Here is a 21,533-nt window from a genome sequence, read left to right as displayed (position 1 = left end):
CACAATTGTACACATTCCTCTGAGGAGCCATTCTCTGGTGCCTTTGTAGCTACTTCCTCATGGAAAATATTTGGCAAATATCTCACAACTTTCCATGTCAGACTAGTACAGGTGCCACCATACATTTGTCTTTCCCTTGCATTTGTATGTACAATGTTGAGTTGTTCTACAAATACTTTTTAACCTGGTTTGGACCTGTTGGTTCAAACACTTGCATACCCAATCAGTTTCTACAGCTTGCAGTGTCGCTATTTGTCCACTAGGTGGAACCAATGTCTTATTGTATACTGTTGTCTACGAAAGATGGCGAGCGGAGTCGGGAGTGAGTATCAATGTTTACATCTCTTTCACTCCTTTCTTCTATACTTTAATGTCAAGTAACTGCATATTTTATATTGTAGCTTTCTAATGTGATGTCTCTACAATCAAGCAAGCTTGCTAATCTTGCTAGTTTACACGTCAGGTGGCCAGGGTTGCTAGGGTCGGGAGCTTGCTAAATAGGTTGTTAGCTCTCTAGCTAACTTAGCTAGCATAATGAGTAGTCGCTTAAACAATTGTGGTCCAAATATACAGAATACGCACCCTAATTCGCTTACTTTTGTCATTTGCCAGCTTTTGGCCATAGATGCCATGCGTTTTATAATTTGACTTGAGCTGTACAGATCACGTAACTCGTCGTGCTACAGGAGCTAGTTGCGCTATGTTGTATACGCTTTGTTTGTCTGACCCACATTTTTTGTTCCCCCACGACGGTTCACGTCTATTTTTGCCTACTCAAGCAAAACATAATGCCTAGTAAAATACTAAGATTATTTTTTAACATTGTAACATTCTCCGTCATGTCCTTTTGTCCCATAGAACACAAGATGCAGGCGGTTGGGCCGACAGAACCATGGTCAGTGAGAGAAAAACTGTGCCTTGCATCATCTGTTATGAGAAGTGGAGACCAGAACTGGTAAAGACCCGTACTTATTAGAATTTTGTCAATCGTTTGTGAACCACTAAACAAATGAATCAAGTCTACATCTATCATGAATGCTTTGTCTGTTACCCAGGGTCTCAGTAAGCAGAGCCATCAAGCCTTTCTCTGAGTCTGGACGCCCCCCTGACTGGTTTTCCCAGAAGGTAAAAGGAATCATTGTAATCTACACACACACACTCTTGTCAAAACTCTGCAGTTTGATGTCTGACTGTGCTTTCTGTCTGTCCTTACAGCACTGTGCCTCTCAATACTCTGAGCTGCTGGAGACCACAGAGGCCCCAAAGTATGTAATTTGTCAACATACACAAACAGTATGATAACTCATTCTCTTTGATGTTATGCGTTACTGCAAGGTTAGATAATTTGCAGAAACTAGTTAAGTGTGCCCATGCTGTGCCTGCCAGGCGTAAACGTGGAGAGAAGGGGGAAGTGGTGGAGACTATTGAGGATGTGATTGTACGGAGACTAACCGCTGAGAGGATAGAGGAGCTAAAAAGACTGCTGAGAGAGACACAGGAGAAATACAGGTGAGCATCGGTAAAGGACACACACACCTCCTTCTAACGTTTGAGGTTTGACCACATAGAATGATCTCTGTGCTCCAAAGCATGGTTATGGGAAGGGATATTTTCCGTTGTGAATTTTGTACTTGACCTTGCACTTCCTGCCCTGACAGGAAGCTTAAAAAGGAGGTGGATCTGATCCAGAGTGGTCACCTGGACTCCCAGCTGAAGGAGCTGTGGGCAGAGGTCTCCCAGTAAGACACCAGCTCACCTGTCTACCTGGTTGTGTTGTCAGTCTGTTTGTTCATCTGTCTACCCACTTTCTGGTCTCAGTGTTCTATCTACTTTTTATTGGGTTTTTATGTCATTGTAAATGTGTTGAAATACAGAAATCTATTTTGGTTTACCTCAGAAAGAAGAAGCAGGAGGAAGACGACGCAGACTTAAAGAAGAAGGCAACAGAAACAGCCTATCAGGGTGAGTTTGATGTATTTGAGCAACAATTCGTTGCCTGATTTTTTATTTTAACCATTGCTGTAATCTGCAGTCTGTCAACCAACAAGACTACTGTATTGAAATTGCAGAGTCAGTTTACTCTTGGTGTGTGCCCCCCATGCATGCATGTGACACCTGCTCTTATTTCTTTGTGGATTGTTTGTGTTTTAATGCAATTTCACGAGTCGTTCACGAGTGTATATTTTGGTGTATTTGAGCTCCTAAATAAACATTGTAGCATAATGTGCTGAACGTTTCTTTTGTATCTTTTTAATGCAGCTCGCCAGGCAGTGAAGAACACCCCCAAGCGTGTGCCCAGCGTGACGGTGCGCTCCCCCCTGGGGGCCAGCCCCGCCAGCCTGGAGGGCACCCAGGGCGACGCCCCTGCACCCCCCCATGGACACAGCCACGCCCTCCACCGAGGACACCTCAGCTAATAGCGTGGTAGGAGCTAGCGCCAGAATGGACTTCAACAACCTGGGTCTTTAAGTGAACAGGTTGCTTTTGAAGTTGTGAAATGTGAAGTTGCATATTTCATATGTTTTTCTGGTAGTTGTTGTTGACCACTTAGGAGACCAATGTATTTACTGCCCTTCCACCAAGGCCAGCATCTCTAAATGTTACCCCCCTCCGCTGTTCATTCAAGGCCCAGGTTGTAGGTGTGTTCATGCCTGCCTCTGAGACTCCAGCGGCAGGGCCTAAAGAGGGAAGCCTGGGGCCTCTGGTAGACGACTCCCCACAGAAGAGGCTCCTCAGTCAGAAGTCCACGCCGCCGCCCTCCCCCCCTCCTCTCTGAGTTGCTGAAGAAAGGCAGCCTAATATCTTCTAGCCCAAGATTGGTGAGAGGCACACAAAAGAGATACAGGATCAATCATAAATTGGGAGAGTGATCCATTCCTTTTGACAGACTGGTCTCAGATTGATTGTTTGGGGAATGGTTCTGGATTTCTGATTGTTGTTGTAATAGTAGTAGTAGGTACTTTTAAGGAGAAATTGTGGCATTGCAGCTGGTAAAAAGAGCAACAAATATATAAATACATATACCCTAATAAATTGAGATTTTTACCAAGTACTGTGAAATATACCTACATTTTACAAGTGCAGGGTTTTTTAAACATAGTAGGATTATACATATTGAAAATATAATGTCTGGATCAAAACAAAAGCCTCTTTGAAATAATGTAATATCCTTTTAGGTGGTCGATGGAGAAGCTGGAGCTGGATTGGCTAATGGAGTTCCAGCTGCCATTGCTGCCATCCCCCGCAGGTAACTTTGGCCACCAGGCTATTTATGCATGTTCCTCATCTAAATGTGTTGTGATGTTTTAGTGTTTTACATTTGGTGTTTTTGTGTGCTGTCCTTATGTGTTAAAAATGTGTGTGTGTGTCATTAGATACGTCTTCCTTGTCTCATCCAATGGAAAGTCTTGTTCCCCCCACCACTGTTGCTCCTCCCCCTCCTCTGGCCAGCCCTGTTCCACCCAGCACAGGTTACTATTCTGTCAGCCTCACCCTCCCTTCCCCTCTTTCTATTCTCACAGTTCTCCTAGTTAAGTCTATCGATCTTTCTCAAGTATAGGAGCTACCTCTAATCCCCAAATGCCTCAACTACCCATGCCCAATTAGTGGTGACCTCAGTTGTGTTTTGTGAACAGAACCAGGAGTTGAGGCTGGAAAGGTGGGGCCAGAGCTTGGCGAGGAGGCGGGGCTTGTAGAGGAAGATTTGGTGTCCGTCTCCTACATGGGGGACGAGCTCGACCTGGAGACAGTGGGGGACATCATCGCCATCATTGAGGAGAAGGTACTGTGCGTGTGTGTGTGTGTGTGATTTTGTATGGGGAAAAAAACTAAGGTGCTTTTGAGCTCTCATTAATATTTTCTCCCTTTGTCGACTTTTCTTTCCGTCTCCTCATTTTTTCCTTCTGTCTCTCTACCTTCTACCTTCTCTCTCTCTCTCTCCCTCCCAGGTGGATGACTCTGTGGAGGCTCTGGACGCGGCGGCGGTGGAGGCCGCTCTCTCCCTCTGTGAAGAGGCCGTCTCTGGGGGACACTCCCTGTCCGGCCCCTGGGAGTCCCAGGAGGCGTCAGAGCCGGGGGCCACAGTACAAGCAGATCCCATTCAGGAGCTTCAGGACGGGGATCCAGCAGAAGCTAACCCCGGGGGGATGGAGCCTCAGGGACAAACAGAGGCAGAAACTGAACAGGAGCAGCCAGAGGACGAGAAGGAGGATGAGGGGATTGAAAGCCAGGAAGTTGGCGGCACTGATGGCGTCACTCCTTCTGTTGCCCTTGACGACAGCCCGGCAGTAAATGAGGTCACAGAGGATGAGGTTACCGGAGAGGAAGGGATACTGTGCGCCACTGTGAAAAGTGAAGGTGAAGAGTGGACACAGCCAGAACCCCCTTGTCTAGGTAGGTCTCACATACACACACACACATACACACACGTACACACCCTAAAGATCAGTCAGGGCTGATGTGTACATTCCTTAGTTTTTTTTTTAAATTAAAAACATTTATTCTTGCAGACTCAGAGGATAGTTCTATCTCGGGAAAGGAGTCCAAGGTAATTTAATGCTGCAAGTATCTACTATCTACACCCACACACTTGTCAATGGTGTAGTATAATGAACACGTTCTGTATAATAGTCAATGAGTGAAACAGGTGTACAGATGGGTTTGAATGTGTCATCTTCTCTCCCATTCTGTGTGTGTATGTGCAGGAGGTGAAGGATGAGGACGCAGGAAGCGACGGAGATCCCGACGAAGGGATGGAACTGAAGGAGGAACTAGGAGAGGGGGAGGGCCACTACTTGTCAGAGGTGGAGCCAGCAGCCAGTGAGAGCGAGGACGGCTACGGCCTGTCCTCCCAGCGCTACACCACAGCCGATTCGCTGGCCAGCAGTCCTGCCTCCTCTCAGTTGTGAGTGGCCTTACTGTGCACATGTTGTTTTGTATCCATCCACATTAAGTCTGAATAGTGCTTAGGCCAGCGGGGAGCTTATTGACCTCTGTTTAAACTGAGCACCAAGTTTTGCTGTCTTAAGCTTTCCTTGTCAGCTGTTTTTTTGTTTTCTCTCCCAGTTTAATTAATTTCTGTCTCTTTTGCTATCCGTGTCTTGCTTCCTCTTCCCCCCCTGATCATTTCCTCAATTTCTTCTTCTATCTTCTCCCCGTCCCTTCAACTCTCAGTTCTATATGTGGGGAGGACCAGGAGGCTGTCCAGGCTCAGAAGATCTGGAAGAAAGCCATCATGTTGGTGTGGAGAGCAGCGGCCAATCACAGGTCGGCACCTCGAGGTTCCGCCCCCCTCCCCTTCTCCACAGTCAATCACAATCATTGGGTCTGAATGTCTGCTACTGTCATCACTCATGCAGGTACGCCAGTGTGTTCCTGCAGCCTGTGTCCGACGACATCGCCCCCGGTTACCACAGTATCGTACACAGGTGAGACTGAAATAGGTGCAGGGCTGTCTGTGTAGCTTTAGATAACCTAGGTGAGCTACAGAACTAGCTATTGCTGCTGTGTTTAGATCACACAGGGTGAAAGAGCACCTGATGGAAGACAACACCAAAAAAATATTGTCATAAAAAGATACAGTTATATCATGTTTGCAAAAGAACCCCTTCTCATTCTGTCCTACCCAATCCCAACGCACTCACTCCTTCTCCATTCCTCCACCCCACCCCCCCCCCCCCCCCCCCCCACACACACACACACACACTCACTCCTTCTCCATTCCTCCACCCCCCCCCCCCCCCCCCCCCCCCCCCCCCCACACACACACACACACTCACTCCTTCTCCATTCCACACCCCTACACCCCACACCTCCAGGCCCATGGACCTGTCAGCCATCAAGAAAAGCATCGAGTCTGGCCAGATCCGCACCACAGCCGAGTTCCAGCGCGACATCATGCTGATGTTCCAGAACGCCGTCATGTACAACAGCTCGGACCACGACGTGTTCCACATGGCGCTGGAGATGCAGCGCGACGTCCTGGAGCACGTGCAGCAGTTCCTTGCCACGCAGCTCATCATGCAGACCTCCGAGTCGGCCGTCAGCACCAAGAGCCTGCGGGGCCGCGAGGGGGGCCGCAAGCCCGGGGAGCCTGTCGAGAAGGTGAGGGGACACACACACACACACGCTGATGTAGAACGCACGCAAAGTATACACACTCCTCAGATTGCTGTATGGGCTGCTAGCCAACACATGCAAATGGAATCAAGCCTAGCATAGAGGAGGAGGACTAGGCATTCAACTAACCCACACACACACACACACACACACACACACAGAATAGAGCATATAGACAACTAGACATACACACAGCCGTGTAAAATGTTAGATACTGACAGGAATTGCCCCTCTGGTGTACATAGAAAGTTCTGTGAATTGAAGTGTGTTGAATCGTAGCTGTTGCCAGGCCAACTTGTTTTGCATCCCTGCTCATCCCTCTGTGTACCGTACCGATCATCTTAATAACTCGTCTTTCTCTTCTGATCTCACAGCCATTTCACTCCCCATAGGTGCATGCAGCCTCCATTTCCTTCTCTAGGGTCTGTCTGTCCCATACCCTGCAGAGCCTGTGTGTCTTTCACTGGGCTGTCAGGAGTGTGTGTGAGTCTGTGTCCCTGTCTGAGTCCTCATCAGTCTATGTACCTCCCTAATGTGTGTGTGTGTGTGTGTGTGTGTATGTGTGTGTGTGTGTGTGTGTGTATGTGTGTGTGTGTAAGGCTAGATGTGTACCAGATGTTGTGTTGGATGCTTCTTGGAAGAGAGAGAGCGTGTGTGTGTCTCTCTTTCTCACTGTAATGTTTGTCCTTCTACAGGACAGTGTCCCAATGGCTTCTCCCGCTTTCCTTCTCTCTCTCTTTGTAAGTATTCAGGTCAAAGGTCAAACGTCACCAGGTCAAGTCACGCGCATACTCTGTTTCAACGTCTCTGTTACGCACGCAGACAGGATTCCAATACACGTAAACACGCACACAGACACTAACTCAGTCAGTCTGTTTACATCAGTCATACACACTAAATACATCCACAGCTCTCCTCCAACATGCTCTAAATACTCTTAACACTCGTCACCCAAGTCGTGGACCTTCAGTTACTGGTTGTGGAACAGACCCATTCTGGTTATGTGTGAGGTGTGTGTACGTTTGCGTGTGGTTCCTCATTTTCCTTCTCGTGTGCCCAGTGGTTCTCCTGGACGTGACTCTGCATGTCTGGTTCACAGTGTCCTTCTGTTTTCGGTTGAGTATTATTATTGGTTTTCCTTTCTTTGAATCTTTTCATTTGTATATATTTGTTTTCCTCTGACGGACAGCAGAGATCGTCTTGTGTTTTGTGCAAGCCAACTGCAAGCCACCCCTGGGGTTTTTTCTAGGATGCTGTTTGGTCATCTTTCAACTCTGACATTCCCCTCTCCTCCCTTCCACCTCTCTATTTCTTCACAGGACGGGGGCACCAGGGGGCGCCGTTCCGCCATCGAAGCCGACCTCAAGATGAAGAAATAAAGAGAATGTCCCAAACCAAAAGGTCAGGCCGTTTAAAGGGAGACTTGTCGGAGATTGGTCCGATGAGATCACAGAATGTTTCGTGGAATAGCTTCTGTTCATTGTTGTTGATGGGTTATACATTTAGTGTGGTCACTCGTGTCTGCCAGGTGCAGTGCGTGCGCGCGGGCGTGTGAATGCGCACCTGTGTACGTGCGTGCACGTGCGTGCGTGTTCTATGTAGTCCTTATCCCCAGGCCATCTGAAATGTGTCAGTGCTCTCTTTATAAAATACCAATTGAAAGCCAGCACACCAGTTATTCCAGTGTCAAATTGATCTAGATTGACAGTTAGCACTGGTAACCAGCAGCTTCGCAGAACTGAATGTGTTTTATTACAGTATGGAGTATGCCTGAACCTTCTGGATCAACCTCTGCCCCCACCCACAACTACACACTGGTCTATATTTGAAGTGACATGACAGGTCAAATCCATACAGTAACAGCTCTATTTGCCCTCTGATAGGCCATGTTAATTTGTTGTCATGGGACATCTCATGACAACAAATCCCATGACAACAAATTAACCTGGCCTATATATATGGGCAGGGTTGATGAGGAATTTCTTTCTGTTGACACAGGAGGGTGAGGGCCTTGTTTGTTGTGTAGGTTTTAGCCAATAACTACAACATATGCTGCAAGGAATCATGTGTTCACCATGTGTTAGAGGGAGTACAAAAGAGTAGTTTTGTACTTGTGTTGGACGTTGTGTACTGTACATTTTGTTAATTTCATTTCATAGTGCGTTTTGTTGTAAAATTGTTTATTAAAAGATAACTGATATTACTCAGATTTGGCTTGAGGGATTGTACTTTAATTCAACTATACTATTTTATTCAAACACAAATGTTAACGTGCAAAATAGTATTTCTTTGACATTCCTCTGTTAAACAATACTGCAGCATAATTGTCAAATAGTAAAACACAGTCAGGGGCAAGACCAGCTTGCTCCAAATGCGAGGTTTCCATGGTTTTCAAGTAAGACATCAAATATACATGCAAGAACATAAATGGTACAAAAATGTTGGGTAGTAAGAGTGGGATTGTTGTCTTAACCACTGGCATTCGGTCAGTCATTTCTTCTGCAATTTATGCATTCATAACTTTAGTAGTACCTCAAAGGCACTCAACCCTTTTATTCTGGTTTCATTATTTCTGTCTACATTAATTTACAGATAAGCAAGATTAGGTGTGCTTCAGTGCTGTGCATTTCGGTCAACAACAACAGATATAGTGCAACAGAATTTCCGTTTCAAAATCCTAGGGAATGTACATTATGGTTGCCTGATATCGACTAAGATGCAACATCTCTTATCAGTAAAAGTCGTGAATAACTGGACTGGCGGAAGAGTAGAGTTTCTTCTTCACTAGCCGGTATTCGGGGCGCAGTTTCAACACTTTGTCATGAACGAATATGTGCTTGAGTGGTGGCCAACCGTCGTTGTCAAGTTTGAAGACGACAGACAGCTCAAAGGTAGGAGTGACGCCCGGATCTGGTGAAATGGTTCCCAGTGACAACAAGGCATCTTTACTCTCCAAGTAGATACTGATAGACGCCCCACGCAACCCACAAGGCTCGTCCGCCGAGGAGCGCACTACATCCCGGGCGACTTTTGCGGTCAGCGGGCGAGGAAGGAGCAACACCTGACAGCGGAGACTCGAGGCTTTGGCATTGGAGAGACAACGCTCTATCTCCCGGCTCACATTCCGCTGGAGCAAGGCTTCCTCATATTCCACCGACGGCTCAAACCATATATCTGTAATGAAGAGACGGTGTTATGACACAATCCACAACTTCTAGCTGGCTAAGATTGGATGCAATAGAAATTGCGTGGGCTATAAAAGTCCGACCTAGATATTCCCTTTCAACATTGGCCTACTTTATATATTAGAATCCCAGTGACAGACTAGGCAAACATGTTTGTTTTTGATTGCTCATCACAAACACTCGTGGTTGAGAAATTGAGGACACACTAGTCGACCCATTATCACCTGACAGTAGCCTAGTCATGTGCACTCGCAGCAGCTGCTGCTACATAGCATACTGTGACAGTTTCACGTTACAATCTCATATTGGACTATTAGCCTACATTAATATGGACATACTTTCATTGAAGCATATTCTAAAAGCGCTTTAATTCGTATAAAATAAATAATAAATAGGTTATTTTTATAAGGCTACATTAGTTCATAATTATAAATCAAGACTGAAATGGAACATACTTGAAGAGTTTCTTTCCTTGACGCAATCCTCTCTGCTCTCCAGACTTCCTTGGCGTTCACCTTTGTCGCTAGAAGTAATTTGATAAATAAACTTTCTCATCAGCTCAACGACGCTATCTTCTTCCGATATTACAGGCATTCCGTGTCCGAAGACTAACGCCGGGGTATAGACCATTTTGAGTCTTTATATATCTCCACTGCCTCACTCAATCTCTCACGTTTCGCCTGTATTCTCTCCATGAAGAAGTGTTGACTGCGTGAGCTGCTCTCGCTGCTTAAATAGTAATCGCGTTGCATCAGCTGAGTTTGCTCACGTGTGGGACGGGCCTCTTCGGTTACCATAGCATTTTAACTTGGAAGTGAGATGTGTCGGATTGAATCAATTTGTCTCACGCAACATGCCCGAACATAACGATAAATGTAGCCTGATGTAAGCTTACTGAAATATCTATCACCTATCCTTAGCCTACCAGCAGCTACAGCGCATTGGTGTTTTTATAAAATTATAAACCAAACATTTTCACTTAATGTCGCAGCTACCATTTAACCCGGACTAGCAGAAACTTATTTTGAGTTTGTTCTCAGACAAACATAATAAATAAATGTTTAATAAAAAAATAATCTTAGAAACATTTTTGGCAGAGATAACGTAGCCTACATTTCAATAGGCCTTACTGTATTCTTTCCTTTCTGTATTCATTTACAGTTTATAGCTACGCTATACAATATATTAGCTACTGATGTCAAGTAGCCTATGCTTTAACATTTTAGATTTAGCTGGATAGGAAATCTGGAGAAAAAATACCATACTGGACCCGTGTGTGTGTGTGTGTGTTTGTGTGAGACAGAGAGAGAGAGAGAGAGAGAGAGAGAGAGAGAGAGAGAGAGGGGGGGGGGGGGAAAGAGAGAGAGATAGAGAATGCATGCATTGAGTCAAGACACCAGAACCTCACCTGACTCGTTAGTCACATGCCCTGAAGCACCGATCAGGAGATGTGAGTTCCACTGGTGGACTCACATCTAGTGACATCACCAACTAGTGGACTTTATCCACTCTCACGCCATTGTTTCAAGGCTCCTACTGCTCTCTTTCTCTCCTTTGTCCCCACTGTGTATCTATCCTCCTATCCTCTCTTCCCCCCCTTATTTCCTCTGTAAGCTTCTGTTCTCCCTCTATCCGGTAGCTCCTTTCCCGAGAGCTCTCCTCTCCTTCTGTTTGCCTCTTTTCTTCCTCTCCTTGTCTCTGTGTCTCTCTCTCTCTTCCCACAGATATTCCATACACTGCATACATCAAGATTCATGTTTTGACACCATTCTGTTTTTAATCACACAATCCATGTAATGTTCAGAAATAAAAAATCCTCTCCTTATCTTAAGCAACATGTTTTAAACGTGACAATAAGCATGAACTAGCTCAGAGAGCTGAGTTCTGAATGACACATTAGGTTGAGTCAATGCCGGGAAATTCCCTGTGTATGACCTCACCTTTACCTCAGCACCACAGCCAATCATCTTCTTAGGTTTTCTACCTGGTGTCATAATGATGATTGCCAAAGAGGAAGTGCATGTAGAAATTAAAGGGAAATGACACAGAATAGCAAGTAAGATTGACTAAACTGTCTGTCGGCTTGTCTGACTGAATGTCGGTCTGTTTGGTTTGCTGACTGTCTGTCTGGCTGATGTTCTGACTGATAGACCTGATAGACCAAACAAGATAAACAAGGTATCTATCCATCTCAGTCTTCAGAGGAAAAACTGGTAAAACTGGCCCCGAGTTCTAATCACCTGGCTGGACAATCACAGGATGGCCTGTGGCCGTGTTAGCCTGTAACCCAAAATTGATTACAGCACTCCTCGTCTCATCTTATCTCTTCTCCCTCTCACACACTGACCAAAAGACCTGTGGTCAGGGAGATCAACACTGTGGGCTCACAGTATCTATAAGAATATACTTTTGTGTGTGTGAGGCAGAGTGAGTGGGTAATTGGGACTGGAGACCATGGCCACACCCACAACCGGGAAACACAAACAACACAACAAACTGCCACTAGGTGGCAGAGAGCATGACAATCAGGTGTAATATCTGGTGTAATCATGGCCTGCCAGGTGTGGAAAAAGGAACATTCTAGATAATGAAGCGTGTTCACACACGTGACCCAGGGAGGGGTTCCAGACACTGACATGTCTGTGTGGCTCGTGACTGTCGGCCTCCTCACTCCCCGTCTCCCTCCCAAGCCTAAGGCACACCCTATTCCAAACTAAATCTTATTACCTAGCACCCAGGTTCTTCACTCATACCTAAATCCTTATTTTTCAGAGTTCTCTAGTTGTAATATAGATTTTTTTTTTCCACAAAATATTATATACAAAAATTATTAAAAAACAATGGATAAAACAGGTGCAGTTAAGAAGCGTTGAAAGCTTATATGAGGCCCTCCTCCTCTAAACTAAACACAATTTATAGCATATTTAGAGCATATTTGAAAGTCAGAAAAGAGGAAGTCAAATTGTTGAGGGAGGGTTGATTAACAGGTTGTATATGTGCTATATCTAAAGTGTTTATAATGAATAGAAAAAAAACTAAGATAACACAGCCAAAAAACTGTTTGTTTTCAAAGGCAGGCAGATACTACATCCCAGAACTGTCTGTCATCAAAATACAATAGGTTACAATAGGGACACACATATGAATGGATAATAGGACCGATGAAACGAATAGATGATTTACTGACTGTGATTTATGAAAACACATAAGAAATCTTATTTCTCCCACAGTCTACACATGAACGCTACTCATCTGAGGTCTCTACAGGGTCCCTGAGAGACCTGGGCAGGTCCTGGCTGATCATGAGTTCCGGATCTACGCTCATTGGTGCATCACTGCACCGGTGGTCCCCCCCAGGCAGGGCAGGTGCCAATATATGGCCAACATCTTGCTGGGGGTGCGGGGTCAGACAGTACTCCTCCTTCTCCTGCTGCAGCAGGTGGCTGAGGATGGTCTTGGACAGGAAATGAGGGTCATCCTCACGCTCGTCTACAAGAGGAAGTGTTCGGTCAAGTATCAGCTTTCCTCTGATATACCATAGGGTAAAAAGAGACAAAGAAAGAGTGACAGCAGGTAAGACAAACCAACAGACAGACACAGACAGATAGAAATAGACAGAGACAGACAGAGGGACAGACAGAGGGACAGACACAGACAGATAGAAATAGACAGAGACAGACAGAGGGACAGACAGAGGGACAGACACAGACAGATAGAAATAGACAGAGACAGACAGAGGGACAGACAGAGGGACAGACACAGACAGATAGAAATAGACAAAGACAGACAGAGGGACAGACAGAGGGACAGACACAGACAGATAGAAATAGACAGAGACAGACAGAGGGACAGACAGAGGGACAGACACAGACAGATAGAAATAGACAGAGACAGACAGAGGGACAGACAGAGGGACAGACACAGACAGACAGAATGTAGAACAGAGAAAGACAGATGGACGGACGGACAAACAGATGCAGCACTAACCATTGAGAAGGATGAGTGTGTAGCGGTTCCTGCAGTCCAGTGAATGCTCCAGGATGTCCTGCAGGGTTCTGTAGAACCGCAGCACCTGCTCTCTCCGCTCTCTCTCTCCAAAACCTGAGTTGCTCTCATGGGACATCTGGTAGAGCGTCATGAGAGGGGTGGCGTACTCCACGGCACACTGGTGGGACTAACGACATACACATTGTGTGTTTACACATCAGCCTACATGTTTACACACAAAGAGTGAAAGACTTACAGATAGAGGAGTGAGGACAAGAAGCAGAGACGTAAATTGATGTGCATAAATGCAGAGAAGCACAAACAGGGGATTGATAATATGTTTCAAGTGGAAAAGGTTTTTAAGAATATTTGTAGTTCACACAGACGACCATGAGATAGAGCCATGTTATAATTTTTTTGCCCGTTCAACAAATCCAGTTCATATTACTATAATCATAAGGTATTAGTGTTAGTTCCAACATATGGCCATAGGATGGTGCCAGTTGCCAATTTTGAGAGGAATGAGAGGAAACGATCAAAGTCCTGTGCAATACAGACTCAGTCAGTACTCTGTTACATCAGAATGTTAATCACCTTTCCATTCTCGTCCAATACACTGTAGACACTGTGCTTGTAGACCCGCCCCCTGACCCCTGCTCTGTCCAGCTGTATGTTGGGGAGGTTGTCATAATATTGAATGTTTGTGTCCTCATCCTCCAGCTTCTGAGCGATGTTGGCGGTGAGGGGCATGAGTAGAAGGAGTCTTCTGGAGCCCCGCTTCTCAAACGGGCCAGCAGGGTGTGTGGTGCGGAACGACGCAATTGAATTCTCCAAATCTGGTAGAACGGGAGGTTAGCACACGCACACGATTCACTCATACAAGAGTGACAGAAAACGGGAAGAGTTTAATGAATGAACGTTTGCCTGATGTCACTTTGCAGTGTGTGTGTGTGTGTGTGTGCGTGTGTCATAGCACAGTACTCACGGGGCAGCACCAGCTTGAGGTAGCCCAGGTAAAATGACCAGGCCAAACCGTGGGCTACATTGTTCTTCTTCTCCTCACAGATGGCAGACACCTCCACCGGACATGGTCCCTGCAGGACGAACACACACAGTAACACATACACACATCCATGTACACAATGTGGCATCACAAGAGGACGTGTGGTAGAGGGGTGTTATGTTTCTCTCCAGGAGTGGCTACCACGCCACAAGATGGCTGACAGGAGAACTACGTCTCCCAGAATGCTTCTTGCAGACAGGCGCAAATGCCTCAGCCCTATGATTGAAGCAGGGGAGCTCAGGTGTGGGAGAGAGAGAGTACAAAAGAGTGGACCCACACACCAAGCAGAGCATACCTGGCACAAACGGAGTTCGACGCCAGAGGAACTTTGATCTTGTGTATACCGTTGGTAGGATCCAAATGAGGATGCCTATGTTTTGCTTAACCCTTGTGTTATCTTGTTGTCATTGTGACCCGAAGTTGTCATTGTGACCCGAAGATAACACCGGTTTCCAACCGGTTTCTTTGTTTGAACCACTTCAAATCAAAATCAAATCAAAGAGTTTATTGTCGCATACACCAAATTGCTTCAGTGCAGCAAAATTCTTAAAACTTGGCCAGCAACATCTACGCAGTAGACAGTAGATACAGATAACAAAGTAACAAACAGGTGAGAAAATAACATAAACTTTGGTCTGGTCTGTCCGGTTGTGACCCACTGCCCTACACCCCGCATAGTGGTCCAGCCACTCATGGTACCACAACAAACAAACATATAAAATATAACTCGACAACTACTGTGTGTGTCTTTGTGTGTTTGTGTCACTATGTATGTGTCTGTATGTATGTGTGTGTGTGTATGTGTGTGTCAAGGCCATAGACAAAGACTTTTCAGACAATGAGAGAGGCTAGCAAGCTAGACACAGACACATACATGTTTACACACAACAGAAACCAAAACACAAAGTCTGAAATAACCTAGCCAAATGGGATAATCCCGGTGCAGTACAAATCAAGCCATTAGACATGCATCTGAAAAGTAAGATAATGGCCAGTCGCCCTAGTTCTTGTGTCCTGTCACAGTAATGACCATATGACATAGGTTGTTGTGATATGACAATTCACCTCAAGAGTGTCTCATAGAGACTCAAACTGGCACCGTCTTACAGTGATACTGAACCATCTGGAGTTTTGAGGAACACAGTTTTTTGGTTTTGGAGAGATCCGAAATTGCCTGTGGCTATTTCAAGATATTCAACATGTGCTATGCTCTGAGCCTTTGAGAGAAGACAAGGTTTTTCCAAAGAGGTTTTGGGGTGAGGGAGTGGATGGGATTTTACAAAAACCTCAAGCTAACAAGGAGTGACCTACAATGAGAATTTTACAGACTTGATGAAACCGGCGTGACCAATCATTACCACCCTTTTTATAAATGTGCCCATGCGTGTGTTTGCGTCTTGCATCCGTGGTCCCATCCTCTCAGCATAATTCAATGTATACACATCTACAGACATGTACATTTTTTGCAAGAACCTCCCCACTCTCTCACCAGTATTCCCAGATTCTTGAGGGGGATGTAGAGTACAGAGAGCAGCACCACCAGTTTCCAGCGACCCCCCTTTGTCTGATGATCCCCCTCCAGGGCCAGCAGCAGCCCTGCAAGCCCCAGGCTCAGCAGAGTACGCCCCCTCACACAGGAGAGCAGCATCTGCCCTGTCAGCAATCTACCGCGGCACCTGGGGGGTGGAGGGGTTGGGGTTGGTGGGATGGATAGAGGGGGACCACATGTGAAGAGAGAGGCCAGGGAGGAGGGAGAAAGATCGGTTGTGTAAAGCATAACAGAGGAAGTAAAACTCTCTTTCTCTCACACACACACACTACCACCCTCACCGAGTAGATGAGCGGAGCAGCCACTCTTCCATCAGGAGACAAACCCCGTGCAGCAAGGGCCCCGAAGTCAGCATGAGCATCGACGTGGCAACCAGCCCGATTAAGTCCTCAGGCGCCATCATCAACAGGAGTGCCGCCACCATGGCAGCCAGGAAGCAGGCACACGTTCTGGCCAGAGTCCCGCGAGGCAGAGGGACCAGCGATTCCTCCCCTACCAGATGCTGCATTTCACACACCATCCTAACCTGATGCAACCAGAGATAACAGTTTAGTATTCAGTGACGATAGAGGTGGAATATGAAACAGATAAAGAATGTGGGAAGCAATCATGTTAGCTAGAGGCCAACCTAATGCTGCGGCACTCTTTTTGAAGGAACAGTACAACACCTTTTTGAAGGAACAGTACAACACCAAGAAGGAGAAAGACAATTCAACCCCTGAAAAAAGTGCAAGAAGTGTTTGCGTGTTTGTGTGTTCTAAGTTGACTAAATTGATAAATTGACAAGGGTATTACACACATCTGCTATCACCGGTGTTCTGTACAATGATTAGACTTGATTCACAGATAAAACGAATCTAAGCTACACTCTTTCTGTGAAATGCGAAGGAGGTGTAGAAGGTGTGCCTAAGATGCTCATTCATGTGTGATTAAATGAAAAAAGTTTGTTCCCTGAGGCTTTAATTCAGCAGGTTCACTTGGAGGATATCCTTGTGGCCTCATTGGTTTATACACAATCATACCATTCAATCCCACCATCTACCTGGCTGTCTTACTCAAACCCTGAGCTCTGATTTGACTCTGTTTCAACTCCCATTTGCAAACCAAAAAGGTTGGTTTAGGTGCAGTTGAATGGGCATATGTGAAGCCCTCTGTGACATTGCTTGTAAAAAAGGGCTATACAAACATATTTGATTTCATTTTCTCAACTAATAGCACAATATTGCTGAAACATGAGATCATATCCACAAATGTTCATGGGTTCCTTGTCATTTACATGACTTACTCAAATATTTGAATCTACAGTCAAACAGGATTTATAGAAGATGTGATTCTGTCAGACACTGAGGAAAAGTTTGAGTTTGAACAATTTACTTTATTAGTCAGTGTATTAATTTAGATTGATAATCCAGGAAAAAATAAACGCAGTATCCCAATCAATGCTTGTAAAATCAAAGCAGTTTAACTGAAAATACAAACCAATGCCAACACAATTCAATGTCAGCGTGCTCTTTTGAGCTTCCCAAATAGCCACTGCAGCGCGCACACAGAAGTCCAGGTGTCGGACTCAGCACACAGGTCAGAATTGAGGTAGTCTAAAAAAACATTACAAAACTAAAGAAAGTTTCCAAATGATAGGCCTACCTGTTACGGCCACGGCCTAGCCCCTGTCCCGTTTACACCCCCTGCTGGTTCTCCTGTATCATCCTGCCTAGACCCTACACACCTGCCGCCCATTACCTTATCATCCTGCGCTTCAACCCGGCTTTCCAACCACTCCTCGTTGGATCGTTGTCACAGCTACTGTGGTAGTATGCGCTTTTGACCCTCAAGCATTGCTTGATTCACTTGATTTCGGTAAACCTGTTTTCTTTGTGCCCAGGATTGTCATCTGAAAACCCAGTCCCTGTCTGCCTGCCAACCCGCTGATTCACCAAACAAGACCACAACTCAGGACTCCACCCAATAAATCACCTAACTGTATCTGTGCTGCGTTTGGGTCCACTCTGTACTACACTGTAACACGACCTACCAAAAAAGTATGCTTGCTCGCATTAACTATTGATGTCTCTGCCAAAGCTGAAATCAAACTTCCGTCCCTGAACTGTAACAGTTAACAGTAACAGCACTACTACAACAGTTGTAGTGGTGCATTGTGCGCAGCAAGCTTAGAAGAAAAAAACGTAGAATGTATCACTCACATTATGATCTTCTTCCTTGACCCAAATTTCAAACAAATTATGGTTTCTGCCAATGTATTAGATACACAGAGATAAGTCTTACCTTGCTACAGAGAGATCCCACCTCTGCTCTTTGAGACTCAGTGAGAAATTAGAGGAGATACAGCAAACAAAGCAGGCAATCAGTTTCCAGCACTGATGTCACACTCCCCTTCCTCCTCTGACTTCCTCTCTGCCTCTTGTCACGTGCGTACATGTAAACTTCAATTATACAAATGTTTTTCTTTCAGTTTCGCCTTGTGTCACTCATTTGAATATCGAGTCGAGACACGTGACAAAAGGAAATTGAGTTGTATAACCAGTTTTTGTATGAGGAGCAAATGACACATACCAGAGGCGATGTTGAAGTTCAAGTTCAAGTCTTTTATTTGTCAGGTACACAGAACAACACAAGGTTAGACTGGGCACTGAAATTCTTAAGACAAGACAACGCAAGCACCTGGTACATACCTGAGGCTTCGTTAGACATAAAACTCTACTGGGGCACAGGCTCATATTCATATCCCTTTTTTTCTTTCAAGCTTGCTGTGCACAATGCACTACGAGGCTATAGAAACTCCCATTGCTTAACCCACTATACAACAGTTTGTGGACGCAAGTTTGATATCAGCTTTGGCAGGGACATCCAGTACCGGTCCTATAACATCTGGTGCCCTAGGCGAAACGTACTGGGGCACATGCCACAGTAAAAAGTGTTTAACGACGCCCATGACACATACCATAGCATTTCAAATTATTTTACCAACTCATAAGGCTACTGTGTACAGCAGATTATATAATTTATGGAGAAGATCTAACTGAAATCCAAATGTTTGATTCATGTACTAGTAATGTCTAGCCTGACGTTGTCATACTCATATTTGTAGTCAGAATATGAGTCTGATACTGCTCCGTTGGCCTGTGAGTATGGGGCGTGTTTCAACCAAACCTGGAAAAAAATGCTTCTTCGCTCAATTGTATAGACCTACAACCAATCAGAGCAACGTAGTATGTTGTTTTACCTCAACCGAGCGACCCCAGACCCAACTTCCCGACCACATTTTTTTTGTGGGCTGGGCAAAGTTCAGCTGGCACCCAGTAATGTCTAGAGGTGTTGCCGGCCTTCAGGGGTATTACGCGTCAACGTTTGTGTATTGTCTAATAAGAAACGGTTGAGAATGACATTTATTCATTTACAGAATGACAGTAAACTGAGCAAATGATCTATCCTTAATACAATTGTATTGACCTTTTATGTATGTTTGTGTGTCTGTGGATTTGTAGATGGCGGGGTCTGTTTGTAAGCCCCGGGGCTTTGTGTGGGTGTGTGTGCACACAGCACTGCACATGTGTGCATGTGAACATGTTTGTATGCTTGTCTGGGGTGGAGGAAATTGTTGTGGGAAAACCATCGTACTGTTGTAATTATGAAGATTAGTAATGATCATGGATTTAATGAAACTTGTAATCACTTTTCTAGTACATGCTATATTATTGGAAACCATATTAGTATAAGCAATATTATTGGAAACCAGATGCAAAGCTGTTAACTGATTATTGTTATCCCTAGACAATGGTAGAATAAATAAATCCCAAAATATTAAGAACCGGATAATTAGGGGCTGAGTGGGGGAGCACAATGGGTGTGCTTCCAGAACCAGGAAGTCAAGCTATGTGGCCTTACACCCAGAAGCCTGGTGCAGCTGGCTGTTCAAGGTCAGAGAAGGCCTAAATTGGGAGTTTTGTCTATGAAGGAAAGTACTGTGAGGGATTTTTTGTGACCTTGTGACCTCAAGAGAGGAGTCAACTAGGACGGGGGTCAGATGAGAAGAGGAAGACTTGTTTATCCCCACACTCAATGGGGAAAGAGGGAGCTGGGAGAGTCACTCTCCCCCTCCCGTTAGAATGTTCTTTCCAGAGAGGAAATCAGGTCAGGATGACCTGATAGGATTGTGCAAGAAGAAACGGATTGTGCAAGAAGAATCATGGTTTGTGGAAGAATGGCCACGTGAGGGAGGGTATCTGTTGATCTTGAACAAACTGTGTGTGTGTCTGATAATTGCCAACAGATGTGTGTGACGTAGGAAGACTGTATAAAAGTTCTTGTCTATTGAATGCATGGGGGGACTTCCCTGGCTAGGGAGGCTCGGCGTATGAGAGACTTCTCTGGCTAGAGAAGCTCTGCGTAATATTCCAAAATACCTGGCAATAAAGAAAGCCTTTGCAATCAATCTCCTGACTCCAAGCCTGTTAATTCTTGCTACACTAAGAACCACTTTCGAGGCTCCAACAGTACCTGTAATTTGAATTCCGTAAGACAAAGGACCCACTGAGTAAGTATGCCTAATGTATATGTAACCAACAAATATTCTTCCATATTACCTTACAATGGGGGGAAGACTATAAAAGTGAAATGTCCGGAGAAAACTTTAGTCTGATCCCGGGATCTTGCTCACGTTTGCTGAAATCTCTGTCACTCTGAATTCTAATAAACACATTGCGTCAAACTTTGCTGACTTCCAGTGCTGATTTAAATTTTGATATTGGTTGAAGACGTAAAAGATTTTTCACGAAAAAATAAGCAGAAGTTTACAAAAGGTTCATGCATATTTTATTCAAGAGTAAAAAAAGTGATTTGTCCTGTGGGGCATGCTTACAGTGTGTGAGTGAATGGGGAGTCCATCAGAGAAAGAGAGAGATAGAACCGTGGCACAAACTCTATGGCACAAGGTCCCCAAGGGTTCACCGCTCCAAGTAAAGCACAATGAGACCAATTAGGATCAGCAAAAAAAAGAAAAGAAAAAAGACCCAATGTGAGAGTAATCAGTAGAGCGTTTAAGAATAATGTCCATAATAATAAGATAGAATAAGAAGAATATTATCATCATAATCATCATCATCATCAAAGAACAAGAATATTGTCAAGAAATATGATTATAGTACACTTTTCCTTTAAAATGTGGAGACACACATCAGTATGTGTTGGTGTGTCCGCTTGGCCTTTACAACTTGAGTTTACCATGCAATCATGCTCTGGCTGCCTGAATGCCGGTGTCTCATATAGTGTGGTCATTCATCAGTTAAATATTCAAAACATCTCCTTTACATCCACAAAGAAGAGAGGAGAGGATGAGTCTCGGGGACAGACGCCTCAGATAAGCGTACTATCTTTGTACAGCATTGAGAGAGAAAAAAAAAATTATGAGTACAGTCATGACAAAAATAAATAAACATAAAAAAATTAAATGCACAAAATAAATAACCAAATGAAAGTAAAAAATGATGTACCACGAAATTAGCATCCCTAAGTTAAGTAGAAGCGAGAAAAATATTAGAACTTACGATAGTGAAACACAGCACAATTATAATTTTTCACATTATCAGAGAACTTAACCGCATGCACTGATGCATCT

General features: G+C 44.8%; 3 protein-coding genes across 4 annotated transcripts; 1 reads left to right on the top strand and 2 right to left on the bottom strand.

Annotated features, from left to right (window-relative positions):
- Positions 1-267: 267 nt before the first annotated feature.
- brd8b (bromodomain containing 8b) lies at positions 268-7,512 on the top strand. Its single transcript, XM_047024499.1, has 21 exons — positions 268-322; positions 859-955; positions 1,056-1,125; positions 1,216-1,265; positions 1,387-1,509; positions 1,659-1,739; positions 1,898-1,962; positions 2,260-2,414; positions 2,627-2,704; positions 2,806-2,819; positions 3,177-3,247; positions 3,375-3,470; positions 3,636-3,781; positions 3,948-4,392; positions 4,509-4,546; positions 4,704-4,903; positions 5,173-5,265; positions 5,358-5,426; positions 5,817-6,102; positions 6,813-6,857; positions 7,437-7,512. Exons 1-21 carry the CDS (start codon positions 304-306, stop codon positions 7,494-7,496), a joined length of 2,301 nt encoding a protein of 766 aa, XP_046880455.1. The 5' UTR covers positions 268-303; the 3' UTR covers positions 7,497-7,512.
- Positions 7,513-8,627: 1,115 nt separating this feature from the next.
- si:ch211-39i2.2 (DNA damage-inducible transcript 4-like protein-like) lies at positions 8,628-10,219 on the bottom strand. Its single transcript, XM_047037128.1, has 2 exons — positions 9,758-10,219; positions 8,628-9,291 (listed from the first exon to the last, which is right to left on the bottom strand). Exons 1-2 carry the CDS (start codon positions 9,930-9,932, stop codon positions 8,849-8,851), a joined length of 618 nt encoding a protein of 205 aa, XP_046893084.1. The 5' UTR covers positions 9,933-10,219; the 3' UTR covers positions 8,628-8,848.
- An 834-nt stretch (positions 10,220-11,053) lies between these two features.
- On the bottom strand, positions 11,054-18,332 carry sting1 (stimulator of interferon response cGAMP interactor 1). 2 transcript variants are annotated; one of them, XM_047036923.1, is made up of 7 exons: positions 18,185-18,332; positions 16,183-16,427; positions 15,842-16,028; positions 14,275-14,383; positions 13,884-14,125; positions 13,290-13,476; positions 11,054-12,791 (listed from the first exon to the last, which is right to left on the bottom strand). In XM_047036923.1, exons 2-7 carry the CDS (start codon positions 16,419-16,421, stop codon positions 12,547-12,549), a joined length of 1,209 nt encoding a protein of 402 aa, XP_046892879.1. In that variant the 5' UTR covers positions 16,422-16,427; positions 18,185-18,332; the 3' UTR covers positions 11,054-12,546. The 2 variants fall into 2 exon arrangements, with proteins under 2 accessions (XP_046892879.1, XP_046892962.1); XM_047037006.1 differs by lacking the exon at positions 18,185-18,332 and adding an exon at positions 17,642-17,861.
- Positions 18,333-21,533: the final 3,201 nt, after the last annotated feature.

Source organism: Hypomesus transpacificus, chromosome 1 (assembly GCF_021917145.1).
Source record: "Hypomesus transpacificus isolate Combined female chromosome 1, fHypTra1, whole genome shotgun sequence".
Taxonomy (NCBI): domain Eukaryota; kingdom Metazoa; phylum Chordata; class Actinopteri; order Osmeriformes; family Osmeridae; genus Hypomesus; species Hypomesus transpacificus.
Note: the sequence above shows the minus strand (reverse complement) of the source record. Positions and strands in the feature narration are given on the sequence as shown.

Bases quoted from the DNA above. Each gene is read 5' to 3' on its own strand.
- sting1 (XM_047036923.1), bottom strand. From the start codon at position 16,421: ATGGTGTGTGAAATGCAGCATCTGGTAGGGGAGGAATCGCTGGTCCCT. The intron at 16,029-16,182 runs GTGAGGGTGGTA...TCCACCCCCCAG, and splicing joins CTGCTCCGCTCATCTACTCG to GTGCCGCGGTAGATTGCTGA. The intron at 13,477-13,883 runs GTGATTAACATT...GTATGTCGTTAG, and splicing joins TATTGGACGAGAATGGAAAG to TCCCACCAGTGTGCCGTGGA.
- brd8b (XM_047024499.1), top strand. The intron at 3,782-3,947 runs GTACTGTGCGTG...TCTCCCTCCCAG, and splicing joins TCGCCATCATTGAGGAGAAG to GTGGATGACTCTGTGGAGGC. The intron at 5,266-5,357 runs GTCGGCACCTCG...TCACTCATGCAG, and splicing joins AGAGCAGCGGCCAATCACAG to GTACGCCAGTGTGTTCCTGC.
- si:ch211-39i2.2 (XM_047037128.1), bottom strand. From the start codon at position 9,932: ATGGTCTATACCCCGGCGTTAGTCTTCGGACACGGAATGCCTGTAATA. The intron at 9,292-9,757 runs GTATGTTCCATT...TCTTCATTACAG, and splicing joins CAAGGAAAGAAACTCTTCAA to ATATATGGTTTGAGCCGTCG.